At 54.6% G+C, this 12,101-nt stretch overlaps 1 protein-coding gene across 2 annotated transcripts in view; it reads left to right on the top strand.

Annotated features, from left to right (window-relative positions):
• Window positions 1–11,445, top strand: part of CORO7 (coronin 7) — a 58,213-nt gene extending 46,768 nt beyond the window's left edge. The window contains exons 10-28 of one of the 2 annotated variants that reach the window (XM_054589518.1): window positions 2,719–2,773; window positions 3,285–3,342; window positions 3,507–3,652; window positions 3,731–3,823; window positions 3,976–4,107; window positions 4,571–4,697; window positions 5,075–5,250; window positions 5,753–5,861; window positions 5,971–6,057; window positions 6,137–6,279; window positions 6,353–6,457; window positions 6,543–6,628; window positions 7,353–7,494; window positions 7,594–7,683; window positions 8,845–8,961; window positions 9,196–9,331; window positions 9,734–9,825; window positions 10,365–10,451; window positions 10,569–11,445. In XM_054589518.1, coding sequence (XP_054445493.1) covers window positions 2,719–2,773; window positions 3,285–3,342; window positions 3,507–3,652; window positions 3,731–3,823; window positions 3,976–4,107; window positions 4,571–4,697; window positions 5,075–5,250; window positions 5,753–5,861; window positions 5,971–6,057; window positions 6,137–6,279; window positions 6,353–6,457; window positions 6,543–6,628; window positions 7,353–7,494; window positions 7,594–7,683; window positions 8,845–8,961; window positions 9,196–9,331; window positions 9,734–9,825; window positions 10,365–10,451; window positions 10,569–10,574 — 1,987 coding nt within the window. In that variant the 3' untranslated portion in view covers window positions 10,575–11,445. The remainder of the gene's footprint in view (window positions 1–2,718; window positions 2,774–3,284; window positions 3,343–3,506; window positions 3,653–3,730; window positions 3,824–3,975; window positions 4,108–4,570; window positions 4,698–5,074; window positions 5,251–5,752; window positions 5,862–5,970; window positions 6,058–6,136; window positions 6,280–6,352; window positions 6,458–6,542; window positions 6,629–7,352; window positions 7,495–7,593; window positions 7,684–8,844; window positions 8,962–9,195; window positions 9,332–9,733; window positions 9,826–10,364; window positions 10,452–10,568) is intronic. The other variant, XM_054589519.1, reaches the window with a different exon arrangement.
• The last annotated feature ends 656 nt before the right edge of the window (window positions 11,446–12,101 follow it).

Raw genomic sequence — 12,101 nt, 5'->3', positions numbered from 1 at the left:
GCATCTCCTGGAACCTGGGCCCAGGGCTGGGGGTCACATCTGGGCCCTAGACTGAATCCGGGTCAGAGCCCTTATCAGCAGCAGGCCCAGATGTTAACCCTCCCCTTGTGCCATGGCAGCCGGAGAGGTGCCTATACCAGCTCTCACCACCTCTGGCCATCTGCCAAGCTGGGGCCATGTTCTACATTCCAGACCCAGACCCAGCTTGGCTCTCTTTATAAGGCCTGGGGTCAGGCCTGTGCTAGTTGTTGGCCAGCCCATGGGGCTGGTGCCATGACCCCATTTCCTGTGCCACTGCTTTGGCAGGCAGGTGCTCCTGCCTGACTGAACTACCCAGATAGCTCTGCCTGAGGCGAAGAAGACAGGCTTGACCTGTCAGAGGAGCCAGCCCTGCCCTCTGTGACTTCCTGCCCCTGTATCCCCAGCACCTGAGTCAGTAGGCCAGCCAGCTAGGACTGATGGGATGGGGGTGCAGAGAGGCCAGGTCAAACCTCTTAAGGAGGGTAGTTTAAAGCACAGGTGAGCCACTGATTCTGTGGTGGAACACACAGTCCCACCAGTTCTCACCAAGGCAGCAGGAGCCCCAAGCCCACTTGCCCTCAGACTCTGCCCTGAACCTATCACCTTTTCTTTACACTCCTTGCACCCATCTCTACATGGTGATCTCTGCTCAGTGCATATCTGCTCTTATCCCTCTTCACTTAAGATGTGCCATCACCTTTTCATTTCTTGTCCAATGGAAGCAGGATACTCCTCCTGATGTACCAGGCCCAATCTGGTCTTGCCTCTATCCTCCCTGTCCCAAGCCTCAGCCCCTTACCCTCATTGCCCAGGCCACACACCAACCTACCACAGGCCCTCTGCTCATGCTGCCCTTTCTGCCTGGAATTCTCTCCCCTGCACGTGGGACCATACCCTCTGCCCTATGTCCTGTGTCCTCAGAGAACTTTTCCTTCACATGTTTAATTGTGTCTACCTCTCCAGGTTGGGAGCTCCTTGAGGTCAGAGGTAGGGTCTTTTGCATCCACCTCCAGTCATACCTGTAGTCTGAGTCAAGGGCCAGGCACAGACCAGCTTGCCTAAGGAATGAATGATGGAATTTAGTGAAAGCCCTATTACAGTTGCTGAAGGGATCTGTGTCCAGCCCCTCTGGAGCCAGCATCAGTGTTGCAGTGGGGGGGCACCCGAGGCCACACAATCACTTTGTCTCTCCTGCCTTCTCCCTCCCCCAAGGCAGGCAGTAGTCAGACCAGGTCAAGCAAGGCAGTTCTGAGCCCAGCTTACCCTGCCTGGCCTGAAGTAAGTAGAGGCTGTGTTACTCAGAGATGACCAGCCCAGGGCCCCATCCGGCTTCTCAGCTCGCTCTGTGTCTCCCAGCGGGATAGGGGGAAGTAGGTAGCAGGCAAACTTTGGGAAGCTGGCTGGGAGGGGTAGACAGGCAGGGGAGGAGAGAGCTGGGCCTTTTGTTGCCTGGGTGAGGGATAGAGGCAGCTGCCACAGCTGGATGACCTCTGACCACTTGGACCACAGTGAGGACAGGGTTCTGTGTGGGAACAAGTGTCGAGGTAGTGACCCAGGCCTGTGGGTCCCTAGGGACAAGACCAGAAGCAAGAAACAAATGGATGGTTCTGACTGGTGTGGCCCAGTGAGTTGAACGTTGTCCTGCAGACCAAGGGGTCTTAGGTTTGATTGCTGGTCAGAGCACACGCCTCGATTGCGAGCTGGGTCCCCAATTGGGAGTGTGCAAGAGGCAGCCAATCAGTGTTTCTCTTGTACATTGATGTTTCTCTTCCTCTCTCTTTCTCCCTCCCTTCCCCTCTCTCTAAAAATAAATAAAAATCTTTAAAAGAAGCAAATGGATGAAGGCACCTGCCAGAGTTCTCCTGGGCCCCTTCCCCCTGAGACTATGAGCTAGAAGACAGTGCTCACAAGGTTAGAGGTTGCAAAGGAACCTCTACAGGGCCTGGGGAGGGCATCATAACTCCCTCGGCAGCAACAGGCACTTGGCCAAGAACAGGTGGGCACAGAGCAGCAGGGGTGCTGGGGGCCTCCAGCCTGCCCTCCGTGTTCCTGGCTGCCGCCTCTCCCCACGCCTGCTTTGGGAAGGGGGGCAGAGATGGAAAATGAGGAGGCAGGGAAGTTTGGCAGCAAAGGAGGCCCTACTCTGGAGCCCATGGCTCAGGCTGGGTGTAGGGGACCCAAGGTCAGTGCTGGGGGTGGGGTCTGAGTCTCCAAGATATCATCCAGGCCCCAGGAGCTTGGGGTGATTAAGATGGCCCCGAAACCTTAGTGCAGATCTGTAGCACCCACCTGACTGCACTGGATGGGGATTGAGGGGATCCCCTCATCTAGCACCTTCTCACCTACCCCAATAAGGCTGGTTGATATCTAAGATGGCTAAGGTGGGACCAGGGACAGACTGTATGTGGGGGTCTTCCTGGGGTGAGATTGGGGCTGAGGTGCAAAAAGAAGGGATAGATTCCCTGTGCCCAGGGCCAGCACCGGTCCTGAATGAAGAAGGTAGGAAAATGGGGGATCTGGGAAAAGAAAGAAGATCCTGGGGGACCAGCTGGATGCAGCTGGAGGGGCCACATCACTCCTAGCCACTGTGATGCTTGGCCTGATCTCTTATCTGGGGTCACAAGGCTCACAGACCTCTTACTGCCCTTTACCCACTGGTGGCTGGCTCCACCCACTGACCAGCTCTCTCTCCCCCAGGTCTCTGATGCCCCTGCTGGACCCAGACTCCGGGCTCCTGGTTCTGGCAGGAAAGGTGAGGGAGAAGCTGGAACCAACCACCACCTACCCACATTCACCCACATCAGGCCCCCTGGGGCTGATGCCTTCACTTGCCAGGCCTGTCCCTGACCTTTGACCTAAGCAGACAACTGGGAGAGTGGGGAGTGCAGGATGCTACAGCCTGCAGAAAGCAGAAACTAGAACAGTGCTGCCCAGGCTCCACCGGTGCCAGACTGAGTGGCCTCCTGCTAGCATCCGGGCCTCCGAGTCTCCGTCCATAAATGTCAGCTTCGTGAGCACAGGCTGAAAATAGAGCAGTGTTAGCACACAGTAGGCACACTGTGAATATTAAATATATGCTCCTGGTGCTTACTCCATATGCTCTAATGACGAACCGGTAAGGTAAGGTCTACCAAGGGCTCAGCTCATTGATGTCTGCCATGCTTCAGTAGCTCAGGTCCTTGGAAAGGAAATGGGAGAGCTGGTGTTGGACCTGGGACAGCAGGGTTCAGCCAGAGAAGGTGCTCAGGCTGGGCTCATTTCAGGGTGAGAGTCAGCTGCACTGCTACGAGGTAGCCCCCCAGCAGCTGGCACTGAGCCCAGGTAAGCTCTTCCTTCCCTCCCCTACTCTTTCTGGGTTTTATTTTTTTGGTTTTTGTTTTGGGGGGGGTTCTCCTTCCCTGTTCTTCCTCCCTTTTCTCCTGTTTCCCCTCCTCCCCTCCCATCCCCCAACTACCCCGACTCTTCTCCCCTGCTGTCCCCAACAGTGACCCAGTGCCTCCTGGAGAGTGTGCTTCGGGGCGCCACCCTTGTGCCCCGGAGGGTGCTGGCTGTCATGGGCTGTGAGGTGCTCCGAGTCCTTCAGCTGAGTGACACAGCCATCATGCCCATTAGCTACCATGTGCCCCGCAAGGTGAAGGGGGTCTGGGTGAGGGGCTGGGAAGGCCTGGGGGATTTGTGCCTCACTGGCCACATACCTGTCTGTCACCAGGCTGTAGAGTTCTACGAGGACCTGTTCCCTGATGCTGCAGGCTGTGTGCCTGCCTCTGAACCCCACACCTGGTGGGCTGGGAGCAACCGGCAGGTAGGGCCAAGGCCTGGCTGGCTGCCCTTGGTCTCTACCAGACCCTCCTAACAGCAGCCCCGTGCATGGCCCCACAGTCCAGCCATACACTAACTCAGCTACGCTGTGTCCCGCATACCTTCCCACACCTTAACTGCTGCCTCTCCCCGCAGGTGCAGAGGGTCAGCCTCAACCCAGCTCAGCAGCCCCACCCCAGCTTCACTTCCAGCCTGGTGCCCCCTGCAGAGCCCTCCCCTGATGCAGCCCAGTCTGCGGAGCTGCCCACACGTGACAAGGACCTCAGTGTGAGTGGCAGGGCTGCCTGCTTCTCAGCACCACAGTGGGAGCCCTGATGGTCTTTTGAATCTTTTCTAGCTGTCAGGCATAAAAGACAGAAGGAACCTCACAGAGTTCTCTAAGTTGAACAAACATTTAGTAGAAAGTGAGACTGTCACATAAAATCTAGATTTCTGGCTTTTCTTGAAATACTGGCAGATCTTAACCACCTTTGGCTCACCTACCCACAAATGCTGGGAGCCAGCCGTTGCCATCTGCTGTCCCCGTGGTCTGACAGTCATTTCGCCCCCATATTACCCCAGCCCCTATCAGCATCTGCGATTATGCTCCTTCTCCACATCCCAGAGAGGGGTGTGATGCCCAGCTCAGTTTCCCACAACCCAGAAGGGGCCCAAAGTTAGGATCCCAGCATCCTCTCTCTGGCCAACACACCCAGGGGCCTGTGGCTGACCCCAGGTGCTTTTCCCCCAGGAGGGCTTCTCCTCCCCTCCCAGCTCTTTGATCTCACCCTCCACACCATCTAGCCTGGGGCCCTCGCTCTCTAGCACCAGTGGCATCGGCACCAGCCCCAGCCAGAGGTCACTACAGAGCCTTCTGGGTAAGTGGGTAGTTAGTGGGTGAGCTAACTCTTTCATACCCAGCCCATCCTCTGTACCCCAGCCCTGTCTCCCCTCCTGGTGGAGCCACATATTCTGTGGCATAAAGTCAGTCTCATCTGGAAGAGGGCAGCCTGGAAGTTCCCTGGAGCCCTCAGCTTCCATTGAGATACCTCAAGTTTCATTCCCAGGCATCATCCTGGGCAAGCTGTGTTGGCTGGGCCAGCAGAGGTCTGGGCCTGGGCTTGCTCCCTGCATGGCCCTGCAGTGAGGGGAGCAGGCAGCCAGGACACAGGCCTGGCCTAGGATCCTCCTGCAGGGCAACACAGGATGGTTAGGCAGGGCATCCTCACAAGGCTGTGTCCCTGCTGCCTGCCAGGCCCCAGTTCCAAATTCCGCCATGCTCAGGGCACTGTCCTACACCGAGACAGCCATATCACCAACCTCAAGGGGCTCAACCTCACCACGCCTGGTGAGAGCGACGGCTTCTGTGCCAACCATCTGCGTGTGGCCGTACCCCTGCTCAGCAGCGGTGGGCAGGTGGCTGTGCTTGAGGTAAGGGCCTCATCCTACTACAGCTTCCCCCAAGCTCCTGCAGGACACTAAAGGCATTGGGTACCCACACCAGCCCACATTCTTTGAGCACAAACCATGTGCTAGGCCTCCACCCATCATCTCATTTAATCCTCCCAGCTTCCCTATGTAGGGGTGCCACTCTTATCCCCATATTACAGATGAGAGCATTGAGGCACAGAGAGGTATAGTGACCTGTAGGATCACACAGCTGTATAAGTGGTGGAGTTGGCAGTTTGAACCCAGGCCACCTGAGCCTCAAGCCAGAGCTCCTTTCACCACTCCATATTTATACCTCTTCATTTTCTGGGGCCTCACAGTTGGCATTTAAGGCCCAGAACACGAGTTGGCTGAGGCAGAAAGCTTGGGCCATCCAGCAGGGGGCATCAGCTACGGGGGTGAGTGGCAGGGCAAGCATGCTGCTTGCCTTGCAGCTCTGCCTGTTACTAATGGATGTTACTTGGGGTGGGGGAACCTCCCACAGCTGCAGAAGCCCGGCCGCCTGCCTGACACAGCGCTGCCCACGCTTCAGAATGGGACAGCTGTGACAGATCTGGCCTGGGACCCCTTTGACCCCCACCGCCTTGCTGTGGGTAAGAGAGCTGGGCACTAGACTTGAGGGAAGGCCCCTGAGTTGTGAATGGGAGCAGGGGGAGCCCAGGTGTCTTGTGCCCAGAAGTGATGAGTCTTTGCTCTCTGCAGCTGGGGAGGACGCCAGAATTCGTCTGTGGCGGGTGCCCCCAGATGGCCTGGAGGAGGTGCTCACCACACCAGAGGCCGTACTCACAGGTCAGGTGGGCCCTGGTAAGGGAGGGGCAGGTAGTGGCTTCTGAGGAGCTTACAGCTTCACCCCATGCGTTGTCCCCAGGCCACACAGAAAAGATCTACTCTCTGCGCTTCCACCCCCTGGCAGCTGACCTGCTGGCCTCCTCTTCCTATGACCTTACCATTCGAATCTGGGACCTCCAGGCTAGAGTCGAACGGTTGAGGCTGCTGGGCCACCGGGACCAGGTAGGACAGCTTTAGGGGCAAGTGCCCAGCCACAGGGCAAGAGTCCACTTCTCACCTCCCCACCTGCCCCCAGATATTTGGCTTGGCCTGGAGTCCCAATGGGCAGCAGCTGGCCACTGTCTGCAAGGATGGACGCTTGCGGGTCTATGAGCCCCGGAGTAGCCCTGAGCCCCTGCAGGTAAGCAAGGTGGGCACAATGGACTGGGGACAGTCCTCCAGCCCAGTGGGAGGCCTGGCTGGACTTCGAGTGCTTATTCCAACAGGAAGGCCCAGGGCCAGAGGGGACCCGGGGAGCCCGCATTGTCTGGGTGTGTGATGGTCACTGTCTGCTGGTATCTGGCTTTGACAGGTGAGAATTCGGGAACCGCCATCCCACACTTCAGGAGCCACTTGTGTCCCCCTTCTGCAGATACACATACACAACTCTCAGGGATGGATGGATGGATGGATGGGAGGGAGGGAGTCACCTGAGGGCCCAGAGGGATGAAAGCAAGGCCTGCTGCAAGGAACCCTTGCCTGGAGGGGACCAGGAGTAGTGCACGAAACACGGAAGCAAGCCTACTGGAGAGGGCCAAGGATTTGTCCCTTTGGAGAAAGAATCAGAGATGGCCTCCTAAGGGGAGATTTCATCTGAACTGGGTCACACAGGGGCTAGTAACCAGAGGGTATCAGTTGTGAGTGAAAAGGCCAGGAAGCTAACCAGTCTGGCTGGAACAGAGGGCAGAAAGCAGACCCTGAGGAGAAAAGTCCAGACTTAGTAGGCCACAGTGGCCACAGGACAGGTGCCAGGGCCGGGACTGGGCTGACGAAGGTTGGAGGATATCAGAGCAGGGCAGTAGTTAGCGCGGAGAAGTTGAGGCTGGGTGGCAGTTTAGAACACTGTTGCATTAGGCCAGGCTAGTAGTTCTGAGGGCTGAATCATGAAAGAAGATGGGCAGAGGCCTCTCCTTTGGCCCTGAGGCCTTCAAGCCCCCAACTCAACAAGATCAAGATCCTTGCTGGAGTCCTTGCCCTGCCTCATGCCCCTCCAGCACTATGGACCTGTTTTTGCACATCCCATGTCCCCTCCACAGCCAAAGTGAACGCCAGTTGCTCCTGTACTCAGCCAAAGCTCTGGATGTTGGCCCCTTGGCAGTGCTGGGGCTGGACGTGGCTCCTTCCACCCTGTTGCCCAGCTATGACCCGGACACTAGACTGGTGCTACTCACGGGCAAGGTAGGCTGGGATGCGCAAGTGGGAGAGGTGGGCAGGTGAGACAAGGTTAGGTGAAGGCAGCTTTAGCTGGCTGTCTCTCCCACTTACCCACCCTGCCAGGGCGACACCCGCGTGTTCCTATACGAGCTGCTCCCTGAGGCTCCTTTCTTCCTGGAGTGCAACAGCTTCACTTCACCTGACCCCCACAAGGTGAGAGGTCAAATCCTGTCCCCTTCATCCTCCTTCCCTAGGTGGCACTACATGGCTCCCCTGCCCTCTCGTGGCCATATGCGGAAGTATAGGGGTGTGTGGGGTGTGTTCAGCAGTTCCCAGGAGCTGGTTGTTAAACTCAACCATTACTAAAAGTTAAACTGTATAAGGTTAAGGTATATAAACCTGCAAATAAATTGTTTTTAAAGTGAAGGCCATAGATACTCAGTTCATCATTTTCTAATTATTTTACCTTATTTTCTTTTGTTCCATTGAGATTATTACATGTGTTGGATCTGTCCAATTGAAAATACTATTGGGTTGGCCAAAAAGTCTGTTTAATTTTTACTGTAAAATGAAAGACACATTTTTCTTTTTCACCAATAGTTTTATTCGTTTGGATATTTTGAGTACGTCACCTATCTCCTACTATTGGCTTCTAGTGGGTAGAGGCCAGGGGTGCTGCTAAACATCTTCCAATACATGAGGCAGCCCCACAGCACAGAATGTTTTGACCAAAATGTCAGTAGTACCAAGAAACTTCACAAACCACTTTTGACACGTTCTATCAGTCACAGCAACTTCTCTATACACTGCATAAGTCTTTTTTTCACATTTCAGTTGCATTTTTACCTTTCTAGAAATAATAAAGCATAATATGCCAAAAATGTTGCACATTTTCTTCCATCTTCAATAGTAACATGACTACAGAAAAATTAGCCAATTTTGATGTTATTTTTTAATGCACACTGATATAACAGCTGTCACAAAACAATCTAACAAAATTGTTTCAAATGAAGTTAAAGACAGCGAAGGGCTGCTGGAGCCATCTTACATAAAAAACCAAACGAAATTTTTGGCCAACCCAATATACGATGACATGCTACTGCATGTTCCTTCCCACATCTCTATGCAACAAGTCAGTGAAATCAGCCATGGCAGTAGTTTTCAAACCGTAGAAATAGGCAAATACTGCAAATCAAGATGTTTTTCCTCCAGAGAGCCAGTTGTTAAACATGAGCCAATACACTACTGTCCAGGGTGAACTTTGGTCCTTGGGGTCCTAAGTGAGGGGTGCTGGCATGCGGGCACCCTTGGGGCCCAGGTGCCCAGCTGTGAGCTCTGGGCTCCAGCCCCTGCATGACTCCCTTACTCCCTCAGGGCTTCATCCTCCTGCCCAAGACAGAGTGTGACGTGTGTGAAGTGGAGTTTGCCCGATGCCTGCGGCTTCGCCAGACCTCCCTGGAGCCTGTTGCCTTCCGGTTGCCCCGAGTCAGGGTGAGGATGGGGGCCCAGCCCCTCTCCGGGACTTTGAGGCCCCACCGGCCCTGTTTCAAGACTGCCCTCTCACTGTTTGGGGGATCACCTGTTCTCTTACTTTGCTGAGATTATGAACTCATGGAAACTCCAGACTGGGCTTCAGGTCTTGCCATTTCCCCCTCCCAATGCATGCGAGTATGCCCTGGGCTTCTGGTCATTGCCTGAGGGCGGCCCCTTTCTCCCTCCCTGCAGAAAGAGTTCTTCCAGGATGATGTGTTCCCAGACACAGCAGTGAGCTGGGAGCCAGTGCTCAATGCCAAAGCCTGGCTGGGAGGTGCTAACGGACAGCCCCGTCTTCTCAGCCTGCAGCCCCCTGGCATGACCCCAGGTAGGAAGAGGGTAGAAAGCAGGAAGTGGATGGGGGTTAGAGAAAGGGGCAGAAGACAGATCCTCTGTCCCTGCTGGTATGCAGACACTTCTGGGCTCCTAAGGATGGGGTGGCTGTACCTGCAGGCTCAGTCTCTAAGGCACGGGAGAATAGGGTTCAGGGTCTGTGTTACCATCTCAAGTCCCCACCTAAATACACATGTACTCACACACTCACTCACTCACGCACACATGCAGCCTGGTGTTCGGGGCAAGCCTGGTGAACAGAGGGTTGAGAGCTATTAATGCTACTTCTGGGAGTCTCTGCCACAGAATCCCCTAGGTGGCTGGTTCCAAAGGATTGGGTGGAGAGCTCCCCACAAAGGGACTCTTATGCCTGGTATTCATCCTTGCCCTGCCCCAGTGAGCCAGGCCCCCCGTGAAGCCCCTGCCCGGAGGGCCCCATCCTCAGCACTCTACCTGGAGGAAAAGTCAGACCAGCAAAAGAAGGAAGAGGTAGGCATGGGACAGGGCTGGCCATGGGAAGGGCACAGGGCCCCTCAGTTGTTCTTCAGTTCTCTAGCCCAACCCAGACTGGGATAGGAGCCGGTGTCATACCCGTCTCAGTCGAAGAGCTTGCTGGGGAGGCCTTTCAGAGCTCTGAAGTTGACTGCTGCCACCCATGAGACATGGGACTCAGGAAGCCATGGAATGGCAGAGAGAGTCCCTGCCTTGGCCTGTCCCAACCTAACCAGAACTAGAGGTTTTGGACCCAAGTGCATTTGGGACCCTGGTGCACACTTGAGCCTCTGGGGCAATGTTCAGGGACAGCTGCCTTGTGACTCCAGTGCTGCATGTCACAATCTGTCCGTCTCTGGCTCCCCCATCTCTACAGAGCTGTTTTATTTTGTTTTTTAATGAAAACCATCAACTTTGTTGGGGCTTTCATGAAAATGGCTCTTTTACAACCTCAGCAGGGTTCAAAGTGGGGTATGACATTTTTGGGGTCAAAGGTCCTATTCCCTTCCCACCTCTTCTCCTGTCTACTCTCCCAGCTGCTCAGTGCTATGGTGGCAAAGCTAGGGAATCGGGAGGACCCGCTCCCCCAGGACTCCTTCGAAGGTGTGGACGAGGCTGAGTGGGTGAGTGAATGAATGGGCCTAGCATCCCATCTCTTTCCTATTCACCCCTGCAGCATGTACCACCTCCCTTCCCAATTACCTCTCAACTCCCTCCCACTTCTTGGTTTATCTTCCCAGGACTAGTCTGCCCACTAAGCCACCTCTGGCCTCACCTGCCGTTGCCACCTCCTAGAACCACCTAGTGCCCCTGCACACCTCCTATCTTACCCTCAAACTGGAAGGCACGTCTTGGCTCTGGCAAAACACATCCCAGAGGCCCTGGCTTTTCTTGGGCCTTGGGCACTTCCATGCCCTTTGGGCCCTGCTAAAACGCCCGTGGATTATCTACACCTCTGCTTTCTCTGGTACTGCCCGCTTTCCTCAGCTGCCTGCTAGCATGTGGAGCCAGAAGCATGGGGGTGGGATGAGGTTGGGGGGCCAGTAGCATGTCCCTGGGCAGGCCCTGGACTCCCTGTCTCCCTACTCCGACCTAAGCTGCCTTCACCCAGCACCTTCAGTTATTACATGCCACCTCGTCTTGCCTGCTGTCCCAATTCTGGCCAAAGGCCTTGGGGGCTGGTCCCCTGCCAGGCCATTTGGAGCAACATCAGCATCAGGGTTCTGGGACCAGTCACCCTGTTCCCCAGACTTGAAGCCAGGAGAAGGGGGCATCATAGGCTGGTGGCCCGGTTAAGGGGGTGTGAACCCCACAGGGGCTGGCCTGCATATGCCTGGGATATTTTCAGCAATTAAACTTTTCTAAGCTGGCCACCTCTTGTGCTGCTGTGGTCTCTGGGCTGGCTGGGAGGGGAAGGGGACAGGAGTATAGGTGAGAGTTCCCCCTGATCGTGGGCTCCACTTTGCTCCTGAGGCCATTTCAGCTACATCCTCTTCAGAGTTCATTCATTCATTCAATACAGGGGTGTTTAGCAGTGCTATATACAGTAGATACTGTTAAACAGATGGGGGTGACATGAACCTCTCAAGATACTTATTATAGTCTTATTATGCAGGGGAGCCAGACTTTGCAAGTAAGTAAATAAGGCTGTGAAGAAAATAAATTACATGCACGGGAGTGACTGGGATGCAGGGGGAAACAGGGTGTTCAGGGTCTGAGAGGGTGACATTTAAGCTGAGAGCTAAGACCTGAAAGCCGAGAAGCCACAGAGAGAGCCCTGAGAACGTTTCAGACAAAGGGAGGGATGGCCTGGGTGCAGAGGGAAGAAAGAATTTGGAGAGCTGGAGGAAAGGAAAGAAGGGCAGTGGTCCTTAACATAGCACAAAGCAGCCTGACTTACATTCATTCAACAAACATTTGGCAGTTGCCTTTCATGTGTCAGCCACTGTTCAGGTGCTGACCTCCAAGGATGGAGAAAAGAGATAAAATGTATCCACCAGGAATCCATATTCTAGTGTGAGGGAAGAGATTATAAACAATAAATTTAAAAATAAGTGAGTGACATATGGTAGAAGATGATAACAGCCTTGGAAAAAACGGGGATTAAGAATGGAGGTTTAGCCCGGGCTGGGTATCTCACTTGATTAAAGCGTCATCCCAATATGCCAAGATTGTAGGTTCTATACCTGGTCAGGGCACATACAAGAATCAACCAATGAATGCATAAATAAGTGAAACAACATACCGATGTTTTTTTCCCTCTGTTTCTAAAA

Source organism: Pteronotus mesoamericanus, unplaced genomic scaffold, assembly GCF_021234165.1.
Source record: "Pteronotus mesoamericanus isolate MK-2021 breed Mesoamerican mustached bat unplaced genomic scaffold, CSHL_Meso_final scaffold_167, whole genome shotgun sequence".
NCBI classification, from domain to species: domain Eukaryota; kingdom Metazoa; phylum Chordata; class Mammalia; order Chiroptera; family Mormoopidae; genus Pteronotus; species Pteronotus mesoamericanus.
Note: the sequence above shows the minus strand (reverse complement) of the source record. Positions and strands in the feature narration are given on the sequence as shown.